This window comes from Oculina patagonica, chromosome 6 (assembly GCF_052425735.1).
Source record: "Oculina patagonica isolate OP01 chromosome 6, crgOcupat, whole genome shotgun sequence".
NCBI lineage: Eukaryota > Metazoa > Cnidaria > Anthozoa > Scleractinia > Oculinidae > Oculina > Oculina patagonica.
In genome coordinates this window covers 4034496-4058746 of record NC_135763.1, presented here as the reverse complement: position 1 = coordinate 4058746, position 24251 = coordinate 4034496, and the positions used below count along the sequence as shown (strand labels likewise).

Genomic DNA, 24251 nt, shown 5'->3' with positions numbered 1-24251 from the left:
CTGTGGAACTTTTTAATAGACTGGGATGGATCCCAGTACACGAACAATGTAATATAAACAAATGCGCGCTAGTCCACAAACGGATCTATGGAAACGTCCCTACCTTTTTAAGCGACCAACTTGTGTTAAATAGCCAAGCAAACAAAAGAAGCACTCGCTACGCTTATTTTAACTTGCGCTGCCCGAAATTCAGAAGGGAGACAGAAGGCGGGCGCACTTTTTCTGTTTCTGCCACCCGCCTTTGGAATGCTCTCCCTATCTCAAAAATCTCGATGATTTGGTAAGTGCAGAATGCAATATAGAACAATTGAAAGTATGATGTTTTATATATGTTCGTGTTTATTTGCTTTATTTTACTTTCGGAAAAACTGTTCACAGGCTACTTGTATTCTTTCCCAGGTGTTCCTTACGCTAATTTTTGCAAACGTAACACAACACTTTTGTTCGTTTGTAACAAAATACTTTTGTCTTCTGTGAAAATGCGATAACATGAAACTTTTGTTTTTTGTTTGTTTTACGGCGGCATCAATGACATTTGTTTAATTTAATTAAGTTACGGTTTAGACTGCACGTAAGACGATTCTCAAAAACTAAAGAAACAAATCTAATCAAAAAACATCTTTTTCGACAGGTTTTTTAAAACGCAGTACAGCTAGGATATTTGTTTCCTGGTTATCAGGTGTTCACGCCGAAAATCCCGGTGCAAGTTTTTGCATACCTAATTACGAAAGCGCTGTGAAAGTCTCAAAATCTAATTTAATTAATTTGCGGTTTTTACTTGGCGCCAAGAAGTCTGCAGGAAGCCTACCGCAAACACGCAATACAAGCGATGTTTGTTCATGATAGTTCCAGAAAACAACGTAGACTAATCTGCGCATGCGTTTGGTGTAAATTACGTTGAGTAGTACCACAAGGAGAGCAAAGGGTTTTCTGAAACAGATATATACGTTTGAGATCCTCATATGAAAGTAACGTAGATGTGCTCCAGGTTTTACCTAGGGGTATGGTCAGGTGCTCCCCACCCCCACCCCCTCCACAAGGAATAATTAATTAATTGATATTAATTAATTAATTGGTGATTAAAAGTTTACACTGTAGCGCTTTAGGGGTTTAGCGGACGACAGCCCCACCAAACCATCACAATAGTGCATTCTGCACTAAAAAGGCGAATCGAACAGCCGAAGCCCTTTAAAGAATCTCTCAGAGATCGGGTGTTTTCGGAGCAGCAGCTTTTACATCATTTTATTGTATAGTTTTAACTTTTTAGCTTCATATATCGTTTACTATTATGCATATTCGTATTCAATTTTCAATGTATATAGTGTTTTTATAATATTCTAGTGTAATTTTTAGGGAGGGCCACAGGTTTGTTAGCTTTGCTATTTTGTGTTACCCTCATTTTAAATAAAGTCTTTATTATTATTATTATTATAGAAGGATCGATAGCTTTGCAACACTAGGAATCAGGATCCAGATCAAAGACTGCCAAAGCAAGTAGTAGATGATAATTGTAACTAACGGAGAACAACACTTATATAATGTCATTTTAATCCATCAAACATTTTTCGCGCGCGCTATTGGTCGAAAGAGATCACGTGATGCAGCAAAAACTGCGGAATATCGGATGAAAACCTTCAAGTGATATTCCCCAGTTTTAAAGCTTTGCGATTTACGTTAGCATGTTTAGTTTCCATCCCCATCTTCTAGCAGAATGTTTTTCTTCACTTCATATAAATAAAATCGGTATAGCAAATACTGAAGAATGTGATTGGAACTTGTTCTTAGCTGGATTCTAAATAACAATTAGACTACGAGCCCGAGTTTTCTATGAGTGAATAGCCAACGAGGGCAGCCGAGTTGACTGAGCACGGCAGAGTGCCTTCTTGTTATAAACGGTTGTCCTACGAAGTATTTCCCAGTAAAACTACCAAGCCTCTAGTAAACGCTTGGTTCCAAACGATCTCTGCGTGCCGTACTTCATGTCACGTGACAGTGCACACGCCAGCCTGCTCCATCCACGTGATCAGCATGTGCAAAGATGATGACGTCAAAGAGAAAAGAGCGCTATAAACATGTCTTGTTCTCAAACCGTTCGTAGTTTTCAACTTGGCGTGGATATTGTTGACTATTTCCTTTACTGCTGTTTGTAAATGTGGTGATTTGTTACAAGTTTTCCTGAAAACAAAATTTTTATAACAGGCCTTGAATATCATTTAAGGAACTATTTAAAGTAGGTTATTTCCCTGTGCTCTAGGTTCAACTCAACTTGTGTGTTTATTAACACGCTCTAACTTATAGTAGTGCGACTTCAGTTAATGCGATTGGAAGGGCAAATCGGGGCTTGAAGTACACTATTTAAAATGACTAAAATATGCCCCACTAAGAAAACTGTATTTAACTGGTATTTTAAAATTGCTTATCCGTTAGCATGGGCTTCAAAATTTTGGGTCAAAATAAAAATAAATCGGAAATAAAATATAATGTTACGAAATATAAGTTATCACACTGGCCAATCACAAAAGACGCAGACAATCCAGTGAACCAGTCACAACTACGAACCAAATGCAGGAAGCTGGCGCGAAGCGCGGGAAAACGTGTGTGAGCGAGTCAAGAAAGTGGCGTGAGGTTTTTTGAACCAAGCATTAAAGGTAGAAATGCAAAACCAAGGCAAATGCGAATTACTTTCGGCACTCAGGTGAAAACCGTTAAAAGAAACCTAGATTACCTAGCTTTTCGATGCTTTTGGTTCGTCCAGTTCTCCCGATAGAAACCTCTCCCATTCACCAAGCCGCTCTTCGCGTTCTTTGTCTGTTTCCTCGACTTTGAAGCTTGTTACGCCGTCCCATCTTTCAGCTGTTATTCTCCGGCCTGCGAACCAACGACCATTCATAACCTAAAACAAAGTATACTTCGGTGACAATTTACACAAAGATGGAACCAAGAGAGAGCAAAGATCTGACTGACACCCACGAAGACCGCGCGCGAGGCGTAGCAGTTACACGCGTGGTATCTGCTTTTGACGCATTCAACAAAAAAGACAAATAGGCGGGAAAAAGTTGCGTAAGTCACGGACCCACCTCTGATTGGTTACGAAATTAAGGCACGTTAAGTCTCTGCCAATCAAAACGTTTACATAAAGGAAAGTCTAATAGAGCTGAGTTAATTTGAAAAACACTCTTAAAAATAGCAGTGAAAAAATATGTACGCACCGGTAAACAGGCATCGGCTGCTTCAAATGTTGAAAACGCCACAGAACAGATTCCCTCTATGTTACGCTGTACAATAATAAACAACAGGATCACAAGTTAGAATAGCGTCATACCGTCTTCGAATACAGCTGCCTCTTATTGCTCCAGGCCCCTTATGTTTTCTGCGAATCAGGGCAGTTTTAGGCCTTGCTATCCAGATGGCGACAAGATCACGTGACAACTGTCGGAGCGCTCGTTTTATTCCTGATTGGACAATTAGAATTGGAAGTGCTTCGGTTAATTCAACGAAGATTTACCAAAAACATCACTTGCAAAAGAAGAAACGCATCATTCAGGCGTGTGATGCAAACACGACTTGTCCCAGACTTGAAGGACATTGATGCCACAGTTTTATAATTTGTGGGGTAGCCTAGAGATAGTCTTACTTTCGAAGTATTTCTCGTATAAAAAATAAGAAGCGATCAATACTTACATCAAACACGATCACTTTTCGCACTTCACCGAACTTTTCACATTCCGCTTTCATGTCGTCGCGTAAGTCTGTGATCAAAATAGGATTTTTCTGCAGAGAAAAATGCTGCGACATTAAACAATAGAAGGAAAACTAGATCAAGGTAATCATATTCCCATTGACGCCAACAAACTAATGTGTCGAAGCAAAAACACAAACTTGAACGTGATGGCAGAGCCAGGGAAGGTGCCTGGGCTCTTATCGGCCCAAGGAATCAAATAAAAAATATATTTACGACAGGTACTTTTTCAATGCTGGCTACCACCGTTTTACCCTGGGCTCCCACCTTATATGTTCGTTAAGATCCGTCATTGGCAAAGATGTTCTTTTAACTTTAAACTTGTACTGTTTCATTTTTCCTTACATTCTCTGTTGTTTTTGCTATGAAAAAGACCTTATTTTACACAAGAAAGTTGCAAGAGAGGTACAGTGTAAGATCAATGAAAATGGCAACACAAACCTCAAACTCTGCAATATCAAACATGTTTTTAAAGACAACGATCCTCTCATGTTTTTTCCTGGTGTCTCTTTCTACCCAGTCTAGTAATCTGAAAAAAATTCATACGGGTTTGATTGACTATTTAGACCTCTAAAGAATCTGTACAAAACACCATATACCATAAACGTTCCAGTGTCCTCTCATAAAGAAGCTCCCACAAAACTTCAATTTTGGTAAACACATTTTTTTTAATATAAGTACAGTTAAGGCAACAAGTGATCTCTTACATATGGACGACATGTAGTTCTGTTTCCTGTTTTACTGTTCACTTACTTTTCCTGCCCCTTCCCCGCTTTCTTCTTTTTGTTCTTTTTCTTTTTCTTTAAAGCTGGGTTGTATTCTCCTTTCAGATGAAATTCAGCCTAAAAGAAAACAAGGGTCTGTTGAATTCAGTGCAGAGAAACACCTACTGTCTGAAAAAGGCTTTGCCAGAAAGTCACACCTCCACTTATTTTTTTTTTTTTTTTTTTTTTTTTTTTTTTCACCTCCACTTATGGTGGCCCTAGTATTACTAACAATAACATGACAATAATAATATGACAATAACTGTGGCTAAGGGAAGGACACCCCAACAGAAAAACCCTGTTCCTCCAGGTTGGGGGTTTGGCGTGGGGCCAATCAGCCCATGCTGTAAAAGCAAGGTGATTACAGGAACCAAAAAAAATGGCCCTTACCTCATATGGGGGCAAGGAACTAGTGTGACATAAAGCAGAGCATGAAATAGACAAAAAGATGTAAGAGCCTTGGCACATTTGGACTCAGTAAGAATTGTACCTGTTCGACATGTATTGTATGCCCTTTATAATCTGACTCATCCAATAGTTTTATTGCAAGGTCCACACTTTCCCTCTGTCAGAGAAAAAAAGTTTATTAGATGACTTCAAAAAAATATTAAATGTCATTATTACATTGTATGTGACAAAACAAATCTGTGAGGTTTTGAATCCTTAATACAAGTAACCACCCACGTCAGGGAGGCATAGTGGCACTATGAGAGTAAACTGTCTTGCCCAAGAATACAGCAGGCTTACCCCAGCTACAGAAAAGATGTTGCTTTTGCAGATTTTTAAATTCACCATTCACCATCCCTTGTACTCAGAATAAGTACAATTTTTTCATAAATAAATAGAAAATATTAATAATAAATATTAAATAAGTTGACATTACTTAGCAAGGGTTGCACTTATCAGTCTTGGGACTTAAAAACCTGTGGCCCTCTGACACCTGATCATAAACAAATTGGAATTTATAAGTGTCAGTTTTTGTGGAGGGAGCAAAACCAGAGAACCCGGCGAAAAACCATCAGAGCAAGGACAGGAACCAACAACAAACTCAACTCACATATGATGCCGGGTCCAGGACTTGAACCCAGGCCACATTATTAGAAGGGGAGCGCACTCACCACTGCCTCATCCCTGCTCCCCATTCCCCTAGCTGGGAAGTGGTGTGCACTTTAACCTTAGGCTACCACTTGTAAAAATTCATTAAATATTCATGCGGGTGCAAACCAATCCCAGTACCATATTAAGATCACATGTACACAACTGTAAACCCCAATACAAATCAAACAATAGAATTGACTTTTGATACAAACTCCTGCTCAGCTAATTAGTATTCATTACCTTTTGATACAGATCTCTACCGATTGGCATAACAATACTTTGCATTCAATTTATTGTTTTCATTTCACAAGTAGAATAAAATATTCTCCTCCGATCTTTATGGGCGTTTACAATGGCTCACCTATTTTTGAAAAGAAGTTGCAAAATTCACTCTGAAAATTAAAAAAATTATACCTTCAGATAGCAGCATCTCCCGTCACCTTTCAGCTGATTATTTTGGTCTCTATAAAGCTTTATTTTTGGTTTATCTAGAAAAAATGATGATTGTAAAATTTATATTATAGTGTTTTCATAATATTTTACTATAACACCGGCACAAATATTTTAAAAAAAGAAATCACATTTAATTAAAAATTTAAACTTTACAAGTTTTTTTTTTCATGCTTACTTGTATCAGGATCCTGCATTATTATACCATATTTGCTCATCATCTCAGTAAATTCTTCCTCAGTGGTATTAAGCGGCAGTCCTGTTACAAAAGATTTCACAAGGTCACAGAAAACCAGGCAAAAAAAGATATTTTATACAATGCAACTACAGTGCAAACTAGAGGCAACTTTAATTGACTATATCGTAGTGAACTGAAGCCTCAACACTCGTCACAAAACTTGAATCTCCACTAAATTCATTCATTTAAATGTATTTATTGTTTTCATATTCCTGAAATCAGAACATGATTCAGTGATTGAGAAATGTTTTATTATCGCGACTTACTGGCACTCATAAAAAGGCCTGTCAGTGGACAACCAAGAGTCTAGTCAAAGTGTCAGCTGTCTATTTCCTCACCCTAACTCCCTTCCCACCAGCACCTCTCAGGGGGTGGGGTGAGGAGACAACTAACATTTCAAACTACCAAAAGAATATTTAGAATATTTATAGTTTTAGCACTATATAAATGTATAAATTATTATTATTATTAAAGTAATTATGTCAGAATATAAAGAATGTAGAATTTCAATTATAGGCAACAGGGAAACATCTGCAGTGGCTAATTTTGGAAGTTTGAAAAATTAAGGCCTATTAAAAAAAGGTTTTGATATTTTTTATGGTTTGACACTCGCTGTAATTGACATCCCAGTCAGTTTGTGGGTGAGTTAGAGCCAACCATCTATACGCATTGCAGATATACTTGCTATAATTAAGCTTTTTGCATCCATTTCTGACCAATGATGCTCAACAGTTAGTCTTAATACAAATATTGAAAATATATAACATTTTATTATTTTGTATATATTTTTTGCAAATTTTACACACTCACCAGAAACATAAACATTTGGATTTTTGTTGCCCTCAACTTCAAACCAACCTGGAGAGAAATTAAGGAAAGCCATGTAAGATCATCAACAGGGAAAAATACTTCTGAACACTTTTCTAAAAAAAAAATATGAAGTGCACCTTGTTCTTATTTTGAACATATCAGTAAAGAACTACCTTCATCTGCTTTTCTCTTCTTTTTCTTTAACCCTGCACCAAGTTCTTCTTCTTCTTCTTTTTCTTCTTTCTGTGACTAAAGCAAGGGAAACAATCATAACAAAGTTCTCAGTATAACGGAATTAATGTAAGTTTACATCTACATCCAGCACTAATTCACCAAATATCCACTTAAATACATACATGTACAACTTGGCTCCGCAGTTGAATGTTCCAAAGTTAATTAATCAAGCTTTTTGTTTAGAAAAAAAAATTAGTGAACATGTTGTTTTGACAACATGTCCCCATTATCAAGCCAAACTTTTCACTCAGTTATGCACATTCGTTTGTCTCTACAACTTAGTTTATTCTAATGTAATTTCATATTTTTATTTCTATAAGGTATGTATCACCAGCAATTTCTTTACAATTAACACTTGATAATTGCGACATGCTGTTGTCGAAACATTGTGTTTAAATACTGCTGATTTTTTTATATACATTAATTTGTGCTTTATAAAATCTTAAATTATTAAAGGTTTTTGTTTCTCATGCATAAAAATGTTTTTCACTGCAAAATTGAGATTAATTAGGTCCAAACTGCAGGATACACACTAATCCTAGATGATACCTTCAACAACTGATGGAAAAGGGAGGGCTGGTATATTATTATATTTTAATTTTACTTCACCATTTACAATTATAAATAATTAAGATACTACGCACGCTCTCATTGGTCGATAGGTGAGTTTAGATGAGAGTATGTAAACATGGTTGTGACGTCACGGTTTCTGTGTTTCCCGGCACAAAAGACTTGTAAAGTAATGTCAAGTATAAATATTAAAGAAATGGAAAACAATACCAAATTTTAATATGTGTTCCGGCTTTCTCTTCCTATGTTAGTCCGAGGAAAAAAAGCAAAAGAAAGAAGAACCACAGCGCTTTGCCTGCTTCGATGATCGTGAGCGCTTGACGAGCTCGTGGAGGGAGCCCAAGCGAACGACAAAATATGCAACAAAATATTACGCAGTAAACATTTTTCAAATACATTTTTGCATTTAAGTACTACAATAAAATTCAATAAAAGACATTCTTTAGTAGAGAAAAATTATAGGTCAAAGCAAACGAAGCTATATGCTACAAATTAATCTTAAATTCAAACTTTGCACGGCCGATCGGTTGCCGTCTTTGCCGTCAAATCTGCTTAAAATGCGATTAAAATGACGCTCAAAATGTATTTTCTCTGAGACTTTCTCAGTGTAAAAATTTTACTGTTACATTGGCAACAAGAGCTCTTAGAGCTTACAACTGCGCTGGTCTCGTGAGCACTTTAGGGGAGCCATGTGGGGGGGAACAAAAAATGCGCCGCCCCCCTTATCCCCTTTACCTGCGTCGAACAATGTTGCGACTGACAAACAAGATGGTAGGAAAACACCTTGCGTGACATTTCATGGTTGACTAGTTCCATCCGAAATTAAATATTTTTCTTATATGCTAATGCTGGCCAAATTTAATTCCCACGATCCTGATCCGTGAAACAAAAAAATCTTTTAAATCAGCATCCAGTGTTGTCTTGAATTACCGTTTAAAGATTGAATAACCAGCTCCGAAAATGGAATATTGGAGCAAATAATTAAATCAAATTTGAGAAAAACACTAGACCTGTGTTTTGCTGAATGGGAATTCCCCGGGGAATTAATTTAGCAATGACGTAACCCTTGCAAGTCAGGGTTTGTCTCCGTGGTTTTCTATCAGATTTCAGAAATCCTCTAGATGACACAGCTCCAAAAAAAAATAACGCTAAAAAGTCACTGCCTCGTCCCCAGGCGCCGATTGGCCGGACGTTGAGGCGGTAAGGCGGGAAAACAGGGAGCGCGGGGATTGATGGTTAGGGAGCGAGCCGCGGAGCGCCTGGCAGATCTTGCATTCAATATGGCGGACCAAAATGTCATCAACCCTGAAATGTGTATTAAAAACAGCAAAAGAGCCGTCTATTTAGCATTTTTACAGCACAGAGCGCCTTGGACACATCTTTTATGAAAAATATTCTTATTAAGACGACGGACTTCACCACCATTTTCGCACACTTCATGTCCCAGCTCAGCTTGAGAAGAGCCAGGAGGAGCATACGAGGCACTCTGTGAAGTTAAAAAAGCTTTAAATCCTTTACGGCAAAGAGACGTTGAAATGTCTAATGACATTTTCCGAACTCCAAGAGAGACAGGTACTCATTTCCGTTTATCGAAGTTGTCTTGTAAATCCGAGTGTAAATGAAAGAAAATTAGTTATCCTTTCCATTATTGTTTTGTGTAGAATTTTTTTCGTAGAGCCCGAGAGTTAGTTTCCTTTTAGTTATTCCATGGACGCTCATTTAAGCCAGACGCGACAAAATAATGCAACAACATATGAATCCATCGATACAAATAACAATTCATCTGTCTTTGGGATGTCATTTCTACTATCTCTGGTTTACTTCAATAAAATGTTAATTATCTGCTTATCAGTAATCAACACAACCTTTGATAGTTGTTTTATTAATTGAAAAAAAAATTACATTAAAAATGTTTGATATCATAACTGTAATTTTTTTCAATGAATTTTTTTTATTGATTGCCAGTAGATGACTTTTTTCCCATTAAACCACAATTTACTAAGGATAAAAAATTTTTTTTGTTAACATTGTGGCAGTGAGTCTGCATTTATGCTGTGAATGCAACTGAGGCAACTAAATTTTTGGAATGTACCCTATGCCATGCCATGCAGGCTTTTAATTTGGGGGCAGGTGCAGAGAGCATTTCTGATGTGACACTTTTTCTGAAATTTTTAGATGGTTCATTCGGTATATATTTAAGATATCTTGAAATTGCTTTGTAAAAATGAAGATAATTTTTCTCATAAATATTTATTATTAATATGCAAGGCTAGCATCTTTGGACATCCAAGGCCCACCATCATTCTATTCTAAATAACTCTAGTAACACACCCCTCTTAATTTTTTATCACTCTCCTGTAATTCTTTACAAATTTAAAATAGTACATGTATTTGTAAAATTCATTACTTTTTTAGCCACTGAAAAGAAATGTTTACTTTGTGCTTGCAAATTTGGTGTCTAAAGGCCTTTGTTATGCTCTCACTGACTTGATATTAACTAATTACAAAAGGAGCTGGGGTGAACTGTACATGGAGGGTTGAAGAGGGTAGTAAATCACTTTAGAAAATCAATCAAGTTTATTTTCAGGAGAAGGTTAACTGTTATGTCTAGATCATAATCAGATGAAGGGCACCACCAACGAAATTGTCGTACAAACAGTAATCCTCAGATTGTCTCATGCACAACTTATTTAAATTCACAGTAGGTAGGTTAAGGCCATGCAGGTAAAACCCTCCTGGCTAGATAACTTTTGCAAATTGAAGGGAAATGTCTGAATGGTTTTGCAAAATCAGTACTACTAAAAATATTTTTAAAACTGTAAAAAGGTATCTTTTTCTCTTACAACAGCTGTTGTCATGGGTATAAAGCAGCAGGGTAGGCAAAGCATACATTTAATTGTTTTCCAAGACTGCTAGAGGCAGTGGGCTATTAGCAGACTGGGGAAAAAGTGGCAACTCCAGGTTTGCCGGTTTATTTATTTTAATCAAATTGAATATGGTTAGCCAGGAGTTGCCATGTTCACATGAAATGCATTTAAGAGTCAGTAACAAACCCTTTGATGTAAAATTGCCTGGCATCTCAATTTATTTTCCTACACTATCTCAGCCATAAACTCTTGGGCCGACAAAAATGATTTAAGTTTTGCTGTCTGTCATAGTCCAGTGTTTTGTTACCCTTAGGAATAAAGTTTTGCCACACATTCTCTAAAAACACCTACTAAAAACACTCCCTGTGACACTACAACTAGAAAAAACTATTTTTTTTTTGTTACAAGTTTGTCAAAGTCTTATCCTGCTTAAATCCTCCAAAAGAGTGACCAAAACCTTATTTCTCCTTACAGTATCAATGCATTATCAAGCAGTACAGTGACGAGAAACACACAAATTAATCAGCGGAGAGTTATTTCGATATTAACACTTGAATCAGTAAAAATAAAATTTGAGTAGGATCTGCCTCCTCTGGTCACTAACACATTAAGTGCTGAAATAAACAGAACTACGCAAAGTTGAAATTTAATAATTGTACTTTCTGTCAAGAAAGGTAAATTATGAGGTTAACCTAGCTAGAATAAAATATCAGCACACATTATAATTGTTTATGTGTCATGTTCTCATAAGATCTCCTACGTTGGACAACATTAATTTGATAAAACACTTGTTAGCACTTGAACGGCTCTCTCTGGAGCGCTGCTTATAGACTTTATAGCTGAAGTTTAACGGCCAAGAGATACAAATAAAAGTATACCGAAATGTAAGGAAGCTAAGCGCTGCTCAGAAACGAAACAAACCAGCTCTGGCATCGATTGAAGCGAAACTTACCCTCAGTTCGAAGCTTATAAAGAAATTTAATTTTCTAACGACGGCAGAGATTCTTTACCCTCCACCATTGACGATCTTCTCGCAATCAAAGTGGGATTTTCTCTGTTCAATCTTCTGCTCAGATTTCATACCATTTCTCCGGATAAATTGCTGATTTTGAGCTAGATTTCCCGCCAACATTAGATTAAAGCCCCGGGGGGGGCACTCCCATACATGAGCTATATAGGTATGTGCCGCTGTGAAGGGTATGGTTTTCAAGCAGTTTTGTCTGGGATAGGGTATAGAAATCAGAGAGTTTTGGTCTAGAAAAGGGTAGCATTTGCCGGGAAACCGATCGACGGTATGACAAATATAGTCCAGAAACTCGGAAGAGAAAGAGGCTTTCCTAAACGTAAATAAAATCATCGCGGCATCGTTGTTCACAGATGGTTTCCATTAAAACACTGATAATGATACAGTTCTAACAAAATGCAAGTCTGGGATAGGGTAGGGATTTTCAGTGTCTAGTCTAGTATAGGGTTGCAAAAATCAGCTGAACATGGTCTGGTATAGGGTAAGGGCTTCAAATTCCCAGCGGCACACCCCCACCCAAAAATATACCGGGTGCCCCATGTTGACAGTACTAACTTCCACGTAGCTCCCAGTGTTGATTTCTTGACCGTTAAACTTGTTAAAAGCGCTAAAACGCCTTTTGACGAGAAACCGAACATTTTTGCCAAGAAACTGAACAGGATCTGCCAGGCGTCCGCTTCCCCGTCCGCATCAGGCCCAGAACGCCAAGCGAACCGTGCATGTCAGTCCCACAACACCAAGCGAACCGTGCACGACCAAGGACGAGGACGCCTGGGGACGAGGCAGAAAAAGTCAAACATTTCACACTTAGCATGCTAAGTTTAGACCAGAGGATTTGTTTAGTTTCCGTTTGTGGCAGATTTAAACCTTTCAGAGCATTGCGTGATTCTTGCCGATCAGTGCCTTGTGAAAGTAAAAATTTGCTAACGCCAGCACATTCCAGGACACAAACGTAATGTAAATAAATGTAAATTCTTGCCCGCTAAAGCGTATTTGTTTAAAGCGTGAAATTTTAGTATTTTCTTCGATTCAAACTTTTCAAAATACTTCACACTGAATTTTGTAAGGAAAGATTAATGGCTTCGCAAAGATTTGAAAGGAAGCTGATAATAGCTTTGAAAAATTACGTGACTCGAGGTCTAGCCGATCGAAAGTGAAACTTGTCATGTCAGCACATTCTTTTACACCAACGTAATGGTATTTATTCACAGATTCTGGCCCGCTGAAGTATATTTTTCTTTTGACGCATGGAAATTTAGAAATTTCTTTGAGTAAAACGCTTCAAAATCGGACATTTCATGCTAAACATGCTTATTAAGACCAAAGCATTTGAAAATTTCCCATTGGTAAGTTTTTTCTAGCTTTTAAACCTTGCGTGACCCAAGCCCGGCCGAGCGGGGCATCAGTCTGGTCACTGAGAAAAAAAAAACCGCTTGCAGAGCAAGAACTGCGCAGCGCAGTTAATAATAGTCGTGAACTTCTTTCATTCAAAATGGGCTTGGGGAAGAGGAAAGAATGGAGATATTTGTCAGAAAACCCAAAGCAGAATTTGTTGTCAATTTGAGGTTTATTCTACGCTTGAAGCACATTACAAAGACGGAGGAAACGACAGTAGAAGAAACTGGACTCGTTTAGATCGCTATCTTAACAATTTACCGTACAATAAATGCATATCATTGCTACCGGCCTCGCTAGATCCGCTGCTTATGCTATGATTCCTAATTATCCTGCAAAACTTCACAAGACATGGTAAGACTTTTCAACCGTGTTAACGGGCTGCCAAATCATTCAGGCAAGTTCACTTCACTTTCAAGAGCGATCAAGCACAGTGACATTCATTTCCAGCTTAAATAAACTCCTCATCTCGAAGTTCTTTCCTTACAGAGCCATATTTTTTAGCATTTCTTTTAGTTTTTGTCAAACTTGCCGTATTTTTCTGCAAGATTTACGTGGAATCGCTTTCGTCGACACGGCGCTACTTGCCACAAATTTTAGTGAACTCTTATAACACGAATTTTGATTGGTTCATGTGTTGTCAAATGCGCGTTTTGAGAAAATCTATTTCAATCAAGATGTAAATAGACCAAAATCCCCTTCATTTGTCGAATTATTTTTGAAAAAATATTTTATAAAAGCAATAGAGGACTTTTTTCTGTGTTTACATAGCCTCATCTAAACACTCGGGTGGTTGGGAGAATTCTCGAAAGTTATGCAAACCCTTGACTGTGTCTCGGGTTTGCATAACTGTCTCGAATTCTCCCAACCCCCTCGTGTTTAGATGAGGCTATGTAAACACGGAAAAAGTCCTCTATTGCTTAAGTGTGGTTCTGACTAGTTATTACATTTTCTTGGAAAAGGGACATCAGTTGTAAATGTCCCTTTTCCAAAAAGTTGATTTTGAGTCATGGCTTGGAACGGCTGAGAAACAAAGCCATAACTACTTGGTTAATTTAATACGTTACCTGGTTATTTGCAGTTTGTGGTACATCTGCAGTAGTCACCGGAATGTTGTCAGTTGTGGTATCAGCTTGTTCACCATCTGGTGTAAATCCGTAGTTCATTTGATATGCTGCAAGGAAGTCTTCATCTACCTGCAAAGGTATTATTCATACTGATATCATACCTTTTCCCATATTGATTCAGCCTCACTGAGAATAACAATATCCTTTAACACGCTTACCTTGGGAAACCATCCTCGTTTCTCGCCATCCCATTCAAAAACTGTTCCATCGGATGGATCAACGTACGTCTGACGTTCATCCTCAGCTCCAGAAACGCTCGCCTTCGCTTGCTCTTTGAGCTCTTCTAGAAAATCCTTGGAATTTGAACTACTCATATTTCACCTTTTGCAAATTTTGTAAAAAGATATCGAACTTTCAAAGACTTGCTAGGAAATATTTGATTTGTACTCCCCGGTTGTTCTGTCGTGTTTGCGAGCTTTCACAGTTTCCACTTCATACAATCGATAACGAAGTGTCTTTAACCGTGGATTAAAAAAGGCTCGGTAGCAAGGCAGTCAATATGGCGGACAATAGCAGCGCACTCCGCCCCTTCTACCTCGATTTCATAGCTGAATATTATGGCATAATACGTAAGTAATGAGCTTCTAAAAGGTAAGCTTGAAGGAGAGGGTCAATTAGATTTAAATTTATTTCGTTGCATATAAACGAAACGCAAACAGAGGTGAGGGGGATGGCCCAAACGCCTGCAGCACAATGTTTCTTTTTAGAAAAAAATAAATATTTGGGGGAGGATTTTTATGTCACGTTGTTACTTTTTTTAGTCATGGCTGTTACATTTCGCACTCCAGGACGCCATGGATATGCAGTGAAGTTTTCACCGTACTTCGGACAAAGAGTTCTCTGTGCCACTTCACAGCATTATGGCATAGCTGGTAAATCTGATCTCTGATTGAGGAGACATTAATTTTTTTTTGTTTTTTGTTTTTTGTTTTTTGTTGGGGGGGGGGGGGGGCAAAATACCACAAAAATGTGGAAAATACTGCAATATCATACCTAGTAAGCTAAGCCTAGCCTACATCTAGCTGACGGTCTGACTGAGAGTGACATTGGGGGAGGGGGAGGAGGAGAAGTGCTGTACAACATATAACTGCAAAAACATCAATTTCACAAATACTGCAATGCCGCAAAAGAAATGCCATAAATATAGTAAGCTTAGCTGCATGGCTGATGGATTTGTTGCTGTGGGGGCAAAATATAAGCAAAAACAAGGGCGGGACCATGAAAACAATGACATGAGTTTTTAGCTGGTTGTTGAAACAGTGAAATTGTAAATTACTGGTAACAAGAACTACTTATAATCATTTGTAGTCACAATACATATTAACTCATGACAAATTGTGACAGAACAAGCTGTTTCAGCTTGTTTTTCTAAATCGGCCAGAAACCAGAAAATAGCCAGAAAAAAAGTGAAGGATATAGCTTTTATAATCTGTCCTCGACCAAAATGCTGTAAGAAAATGTATCCCGCGGGTTTGGAGAATACTGCAACATAGATGCACTTGGGAGGTTTGCTGAGCACTTTGAGATGCTAGGGTTGTTCTTGGCTATTGCATCGAGGGACTTTAGCCTCATACCTTCTGCATGCTTAATAGCAACCTCCTGCATGCATCCATGACTTGATGATTGCGCCTTGCATGTTAAATATTTCTTACATGTATATGTAAATTATTTTGAGTGCAGGACTGGAATAAAATCATTTCAAAATGGGTTTTTCAATGACACAGAAAATAAATTCTAATTTTTACTTTCTATAGGCAATGGAACACTATTTATTCTAGATATCCTTCCTACTGGAGTTCAGGTTATAGGCAGGTAATGTTTTTGACTACCACAGTAGCTATTGAGTTGTTGTCCTCTAGATGTATGTGAATACCCAAGAAAGCTCTGCAAGTCCATATTGTTTACCACTTAATCAGAGTGCAGTCTTAGAACTCAATTAAATAAGTGCTTTGTAAAAGATTCATAATTATTTAACCTTGGCTGTAAAGAAGAAGGTACATTACAGTCTTCCAAGGCTATAAATTATCAGAAAATCGTGAATTGTGTTGTGGTTATATTTTTATCCTTGATACAATTTTTTTTTCGTGTATGGTAATATGTGATAATAAATGAATTGCAAAGAGAAAAAAAGACCACATTGTACTGAGGGTAAAATTGAACCACAACATGTACTTGTAGTTTTAGAACTGGTACGAAATGCCATACAGTACACAAGTAGACTTGGCAAGGAATTTGGTCAAAGCTGGAAGGCAGCATAAGAATCCATCATGAAACAAAAATGTGTCAGAATTGTTTTGTAATGTAACACATGAAATCCCAGCCCACTGGCAGACGGTAAGACCTAGCTAAGTGAGTTGTCTAGACCCCCTCGTTGAAAGAATGAATGGACCCCTTTTAAAGAAGCTATGTCACTGACATGCAAATCTTGAAAAAATTGGCCAACGTTTTTAATTTTGTCGTTCTTAATCCATCTTAATCTTCCTTACTCAAAGCCATCCTGCTAAAAAAAACTCTAAGTCACCTGAGTCTTCTTTCCTACCCTCACTGCACCCCACCCCATCCTCAGAATAATGGTTATCTTATACAATTATTCTCAAACTCATTTGTCCCAGGTGGGAGTGGGGTGAGGGTCTGTTTGACTGCTCATGGAGTGAACACAATCAGGATTTTAGTATTACTGCAAGTGGGGATGGCTCCCTTCAGATGTGGGATATTAAAAATCCTAAGGTAACATTAGCTAATCAAAATACTCTTAGCTATATAGTTATAATTAAATTGTTATTAGAGCCTACATCAGAAAGTGAATAGTAGATTAAATACACTTCATACAAACTTACAGTTTTGTAGAGTATTATTGTCAGCTTTAGAGAAAACTTTGCAATTCTTTCTGTATTGAGTGTATTATTTTACTAGATGTTGTATCCAATTTTAAGGTAAAAATGATTAGTCATGATTTATAATAATTGGTAGTAAATTTGCTAAAAAAAAGTGTCACACTGTTCAGCTTTAGAATGACGGGAGGTGGTCTGTTCCACTAAATATTATTTATAAGCAAACATTTGAGTTAAAATTTGATAATACGGTGATCAAAAAAGGCTCAGCAAGTTATTATTAATAAAAAAATTTAAGAATGTAGTATTCCTAATACATTCTCCAAAAGAGCACAGAAACTAAAAATTCAAAAAAACTCATTGATTTGGGATCTGATGGGGGAAATGTACAATCTGAAATCCAACCTCCAAACTTTTTTTTTTCAGGGTCCAATAAAGGTTCTTAAAGAGCATACTGCAGAGGTATGTAGGAATATAATTAGATTAAACATTGCAAAAAAAATCTAAAAATTGTAAAATGAGGGCTAGGTTTACATTTTGTACAAACGTTTTAATCTGTAAACTTCAATGCACTGTAGACAAGAAATCTAACTTAAAGATACAAGTTACCTTCAAATTGTTTGACTATTTTTGTCACTAAGTTAAAACAAGGTGTTTCATGTGAGTTGTTACACAAGTCATCGTAATGTGACAAGTTAAGTTCACAATGAGGTGGTACATGCTACATGTACATCTGTACCAGTAACCAACAACCAATAAGAACCTTCCATTGTAAAGTTGGGAATCCCCCAAACCTCTGATAGAAAAAAAAATAGAAGTAGATATTCATCCAACTATCCTGCTTGGTACATTTTACTTCAAAGAAAACATTAAATGAAAGGATTAGGGAAAGAAAAAAAGAATGATGAAGGATTTTTTTTTGTCCATACCACGTTCCTTCCTTTGTTTTTTCCTTCTTCTATTGTTTTTGCACTCTTTCACAGGTTTATGGTGTTGATTGGAGTTGCAGTAGACAAATTGATCAGTTTTTGAGTGCTTCATGGGATCACAGCATAAAATTGGTAAATGAGATTTTAACTGTGATTTTTCATTGAAGTTAAATTGTATATTACAGTGTCATAAGATTTTAATTTTAATAACTTACTACTTTCCGGGGTTATAGTAGTAAGTTATTTTTCAACGATTCAATCCCAAATTCCATGTAGTCACATTGTTCTACTAACTAAAAGAGAGGGAAAAGGAGGGGGGCTTAATAAAACTCTTATCAGTATTTCTGGTACTGTATGCTGCTACCACCCTAGAACCGTAGTTCCATTGGTCTTTCATTGATGCTTCCTCTCCTTGTTTATTGGGCCAACGTTGTGACTACATTGTGAGTCTATGGAGTGCATCATTTTCCAACTGAAGGTAATACAAAGTCATGCAGGCAACCCTACAGCTAGATGACCTTAAATTAAAATGACCCAATAATTTATTTTATTACACGACTAAAGCGGTCCGAGGGCCAATAACTAAATCAGCCAATCAGATTACTTTATTTCCAGTCCCGCGAGGGCTGATATTTTCCAAGTATCGGACCGGGTTTTGTCCCGGATGATCCCGCGCTAATTCCCGGACGATTTAACGCAAGATTTTTTGCAAGACTTGTTTTTTGCAAAAATTTTTCCGAGTTTTTATTGCTTTGAAAATAAAATGACCCAGCTTACACAGAAATAATTTTAACTTCTTTAGCGCGAGTAAAAGTTTTGCCGCACATTGTTTTCCACGACATCTACCGGGTAGCAATTCTCACTACACAAAGTTTCCAGTCGTGTAATAAATCTCTTATTAACCAAGCTTGCTCGGGACCGTACTGGGCGAATATTGGCCCTCGGTCTTTTTTGTACGGCCCTCGCGCGTGGTTAATAAGATATATATAAAGCAAAAGTCTATTTCTCAACTTTCACAAAGTGAACTTTTTTATTTTTATCAGTGGGATCCAAACCAGGCCCAATCATTAGCAACTTTTACTGATCACCAGCATGTTGTCTACAGTGCTGTGTGGTCCCCACATGTTGCAAGGACCTTTGCCTCTGCATCAGGTAAGATAAAAGCTACATAATAAAGGTCCTTTCATCTGTGATCAATTTTAACCAGAGAAACTCAAATTTATGAGAAAAAAATTTAGGAATAAAATGAAATAAAAATAATTTGAATGAGATTGATAACTAAAGGTACAATTTAAATCAAAAATATTAAAATTATATAATTATAAAAATAAGATTGAAATCAAATTCAAAGTTTAGAATCAGATTCCCATAAGATCAAAATCTGATACAGAATATGTGAGGCTTAGGATAAATAAGTACTGTTATTCAAATGCCAGTCAAGAGATTCAGATTTATATTATTTGTGTATCAGATCACAACTGAAGTTAACATCAGATAATATCAAGGTAAAGATAAGATTTATTGGTATATCAGATATGAATTTATGAGATCAAAATAATATTGAATCAAAATAGAATTAAAACTAGGTCATAACAAGTTATGAATATAGGTCATAACAAACTACCGGTAAATGTGATAAGCCCAGGGGGGTACTCCGGCTTGTAAATGATGGGAATGATCAAATGGAGGCAAAACTCAGGAACCAAAAAAAATCCCTGGACCAAAAATAACCCCCCAAAAAATCCCTTGTCAAATTACCCCTAAATTGTCTGGTGGGGCAATAATATAACACAAAGAAAACCATAGATAATTGAACACTCGTGTTTGTTTATTCATCATACCATAAATACGCCAAGGCCACGCCAAGGCACTTTAGTTCATTTTTAATAGCCAAAAAAAATCCCCTATTTAAATCAAGTCACCCAAAAAAATACTTGCCATATTTTCCAACCCAAAAAAACCCTGGAATCAAAAATTTCAACCCCAAAAAAATCCTTCGATCATCCCCGTCATTTACGAGCCGGAGTACCCAATCAATAAGGTTCATGTAAGATGATAATCACATCAAAATAAGATTGAATCAAATTAGGTTTACGTCACTCACTCATTTCTAATTAGTTCCAGATCATCTAAGTAGTGAGTTTAAACTCACTCAGGTACTAATTTGCCAAAAGTGATTTTTTTACTGCTAGCTTTTTGTTCACCTTTACTGTCCTGTAATCAGCTTTAAAGATCAAGACTTTTCTTGAACCTCTAGGGGACAACACCGTCAGGATATGGGACATATCAGCTCCTCCACATGCCCAACAGACCATCAGGGCTCATGATGGAGAGGTCCTCACTTGTGATTGGGCCAAATATGATGTAGTAAGTATCTGAGGGGACAGAGCAATATGCAGGGACATTCTCACAGATGGTGCCTATAGCTAGGAATCCATCAAATTCAAACTTTTTATTTTCAAACAAAGTTTTTTCTTCTACAAGGAAATGACTTGGAATGTGGCATTGCTAGCACTGTCAGAGAATCCGGGTTAAAATGTTGCTGATTAGGATTTTACTGAATAAAATTGCAGTTACTACTAGCAAGATAGAATTTTTTTTAAAAAAAGAAAACAGTGCTCTGAATGTTAGCAGAGTGACATCTTTGTTTTCACTATGCCAGATTGGTTATTGTAGTTTTAAAAGTAATATTTTTTAATTAAAACATTTTTGTTTGAAGTAAACTAATTGAAAACCTTTTTATGCAAAGGAGCGTCTAACAAACATTCTCTTCATTTTGTAGAATCTAATAGTCACTGGATCAGTGGACACAAGAATCAGGTACTATTAATAATAAATACAAAAATTAATTTTTTACTGTAAATAAATCACTTCTGCCCATAGTAAGGTGTTTCTCAATATTAATATAATACTTAGTTTGTGGGGAAAGGGGTGCATCCATCATGAGTCTGGATGGTCTTTTGGGCTTGCGAAGGAGCTGATATGTGCCATATCCTAAGGTTGACCCGCAGCTTAGGGGTTTAAGAAAAGTATATTGCTTTTAATGAAAACTGATTGCACAGTGAAAAAAGGTGAACTACACCACAGTGGTGGCCTAAATGTAAGTGCATTCACAGGCGGCCCAAGTTCACTGCATGAATTAATTATTTATAAAGTGTAAGTGAACGTGACTCTTGGCTTCGAGCGGTGTTGTGTTAAAAAGTTGCGATTTATAAGGGTTTGAATGGGAACTCAGCAATTTTGGTTCAAAAGGTATAAAATTAAATATTTTACAAATAAAATAGACTTACCTTGTTTCCATGTTGTATTCTCTGTTGTCTGCCTGCGTCTCAGGTCGTTAACCAAAATCGCTGAGTTCCAAACCCTTATTAATCGCAACTTTGTAACACAACACCGCTCAAAGCCAAGAGTCACGTTCGCTTACACTTTATAAATAATTAATTCATGCAGTGAACTTGGGCCGTCTGTGGTGCATTGGACTCTGGATCAAAAATATAGTGGTCCAGCTTCAATCACTGGCTGGATTGTTGTTTTGTGTCCTTGGGCAAGCTAGTTTACTCTCAAAGTGCCTTTCTCCAGCCTGCCGGTGTATTATTAAATGGTACCTGTGGATTGTTAGAGGAACTTGACAAAATGCTGGGGTTAACCTGCAGAACTGGAGTTAAATTGATAAGCTCCAGGTGGACATGTTGTACATGTGGGGCTGGCTTTTGTATACATGTACTTTAATTATCCTTTCCTTTCACTGATTGTGACATGTTTCCTCATGTTTTAAGGGGTTGGGATCTGCGAAACATGGCAGCTCCAGTCTTCAGTCTTGAAGGTCACCAGTATGCTGTTAGACGAGTCAAGGTATTGGATGTCGTTTCTTCTTCGACAGTAGGAATTGTTATCTGTTCAAATGTTTGTATACCTTTTACCAATGGAGGTGGTCACTTATCTTTGTCTCCAGGAGGTCATAACCAGTTTCAGAGAAAAAATAATAATTCTTAGTCTACATGCTTGACAGGGTGTTACATGTTCCTTATACAGCCATTGTAACTGAGGGGTGACGCAGCGCCGCTTTGCTGATCTGTTGTTATTAACATAACAAAGGGCGAAACTTTTTGTAAAAACCGCAAGGCGTGGTAACAAAAAATCGCGAAAATCATTAAATTTGTAAAATCTGCAGTGCCGCTTTGCTGATGTGTTGTTATTAACATAACAAAGGGCAAAACTTTTTGTAAAAACCGCAAAGTGCGGTAACGAAAAATCGTAAAATTTGTAAAAACCGTAATTGCATGCATTTCTGGACATACATGTAAGTGGAAATAATTTACAATAATTTTTCTTATATTTTTTTATTACTTTTTTGCACTAGTGCTCTCCCCATAACAGCTCTTTATTGGCGTCATGTTCATATGACTTCACAGTGCGAACTTGGAACATCGCTAGTGGACCTCACCCTTTAGAAACTATCGAGCACCACACAGAATTTGTTGTTGGGTTGGATTTCAATCTTCATCTGCCTGGACAGGTCAGGAAATTGTTTCTTTTAAAATTTAGAAAGGTGCTAATTTCCAATACCAAATGAATATTCAGGGATGTTACATTTTGCTATTTCCAAGTGAACAAGAATTGAAATTGTTACCAATTGATTTTGACCCATTTCCCGATGATGTAAACAAAATACATGTAACAAAATTCTGGTGTTCCAGAAAATCCATACCCCTCCCACGGAAGGTTTTTTTGGTTTGAATCCCCCCACCCCCTCTGGAAATTCCACTTAAGCTCCCTACTTTCCTTTAAAAATTTTGGCTTTTGAGACCCCCCTCCCCCAACCCTTTGGAATTTCCAAAGACCTTCCTTGGGGTGGGTATTCTGGAACTGCACATTTACTTTTTAGAACAATACATGAAAACTCTGCTCAAGTCAGCACTAACTTGTTGCCGTCAATCATCTTAGCAAACCTCTCAGGAAACAGAAGTTAGTTTAAAAGGTCATGTCTGTCAGTTGTGATTGGCAGATTTCAATCCATTTTGTTTGTTTCTGTTTTTCAAGGTTTGTCAGCTGTTGCCATGATTATGATTGATGGCAACAGTTGGTTGTAGTCATAATAAGATTGACAGCAGCAAAAATTGCAATCGTTGGATTTTGAACTTCAGAGGACTTAAGCATGTTATTGTGCTGTTCCAGAAAATATCCATACCCCTCCCATGGAAAGTTCTTTGGTTTGAATCCTCCCACTAATCTGGAAATTTCAGTTAAGCTCCACACTTTCCTTCAAAATATTTTGGCTTTTGCCCCCTCCCCAACCCTTTGGAATTTTCGAAGGTCTTCAATTGGGAGGGCATGGACATTTTCTGGAACTATACATTGAAAGGCACTTCAACAAGACAATCTGCGGACTCTTAGTTATAATGCTTTCAATCTGGCACTGGGCAAGACATTGAGGGGTAATGATTTTGACTAATATAGAACTTTAAAAGTAACTGGGACTTAATTTGAAGTGTTTATCATGTAGATCACAGACCACAGGGGGCCCATACAAGCGGCGTGACTGTATGTTCGAAATATAAAGAAATGTATGGGGATTTTGAACGGGTCTTATTATCGTCAACTTATTTCGAGTAATGTCTATTTTTAAATTCAAAATAAACGTAAACCTACCTCAACTGTTGTATTTTGTCGTTTCCGCGGCTCACAATGGCGAATTTGGGCGATTTGGAGGGTTTTGCGTTGACCGTTGCTTCTTCTTATTACGTGAAGCAGGTAGTGGTAGGTTTACGTTTATTTTGAATTTAAAAATATACATTACTCGAAATAAGTTGACGATAATAAGACCCGTTCAAAATCCCCATACATTTCTTTATATTTCGAACATACAAACAGTCACGCCGCTTGTATGGGCCCCCTGTGCACAGACTGCAACTATTATCGTACGAAAAATAATATTTATTTACCGGTATTTATTATTGGGAAGAATTGACTGTTTTCTTTTTACTTTATAGCTTGCTGACTGTTCTTGGGATGAACACGTAAAAATCCACAGTCCTGCATCCTTACTCCAAAGATGACCAGAACAGCAAGATGTACAGAGTAGTTATTAATAATAATTAGCACTTAGTGACAAAATGTTCTTTGTTACATTTTTATTGTTTTCTAAGCACAGGACTTCTGAATTTTACATATGAAT

General features: G+C 37.2%; 2 protein-coding genes across 5 annotated transcripts; one reads left to right on the top strand and one right to left on the bottom strand.

The window, feature by feature from the left end:
* Window positions 1-1531: 1531 nt before the first annotated feature.
* LOC144658442 (17S U2 SnRNP complex component HTATSF1-like) lies at window positions 1532-14730 on the bottom strand. Of its 2 annotated transcripts, none has more exons than XM_078518843.1 (13): window positions 14475-14730; window positions 14257-14385; window positions 7273-7348; window positions 7100-7147; window positions 6230-6310; window positions 6016-6089; window positions 4994-5068; window positions 4493-4581; window positions 4181-4268; window positions 3682-3771; window positions 3210-3275; window positions 2726-2893; window positions 1532-2175 (listed from the first exon to the last, which is right to left on the bottom strand). In XM_078518843.1, exons 1-12 carry the CDS (start codon window positions 14628-14630, stop codon window positions 2726-2728), a joined length of 1140 nt encoding a protein of 379 aa, XP_078374969.1. In that variant the 5' UTR covers window positions 14631-14730; the 3' UTR covers window positions 1532-2175. The 2 variants fall into 2 exon arrangements, with proteins under 2 accessions (XP_078374969.1, XP_078374970.1); XM_078518844.1 differs by having other exon boundaries at window positions 7273-7342.
* Window positions 14731-24206, top strand: LOC144658443 (peroxisomal targeting signal 2 receptor-like). 3 transcript variants are annotated; one of them, XM_078518846.1, is made up of 12 exons: window positions 14731-14885; window positions 15078-15188; window positions 16071-16128; window positions 16929-17043; window positions 17574-17609; window positions 18131-18208; window positions 19120-19228; window positions 20334-20443; window positions 20859-20896; window positions 21853-21928; window positions 22437-22592; window positions 24067-24206. In XM_078518846.1, exons 1-12 carry the CDS (start codon window positions 14816-14818, stop codon window positions 24130-24132), a joined length of 1023 nt encoding a protein of 340 aa, XP_078374972.1. In that variant the 5' UTR covers window positions 14731-14815; the 3' UTR covers window positions 24133-24206. The 3 variants fall into 3 exon arrangements, with proteins under 3 accessions (XP_078374972.1, XP_078374973.1, XP_078374971.1); XM_078518847.1 differs by having other exon boundaries at window positions 14800-14907; XM_078518845.1 differs by having other exon boundaries at window positions 14809-15188.
* Window positions 24207-24251: the final 45 nt, after the last annotated feature.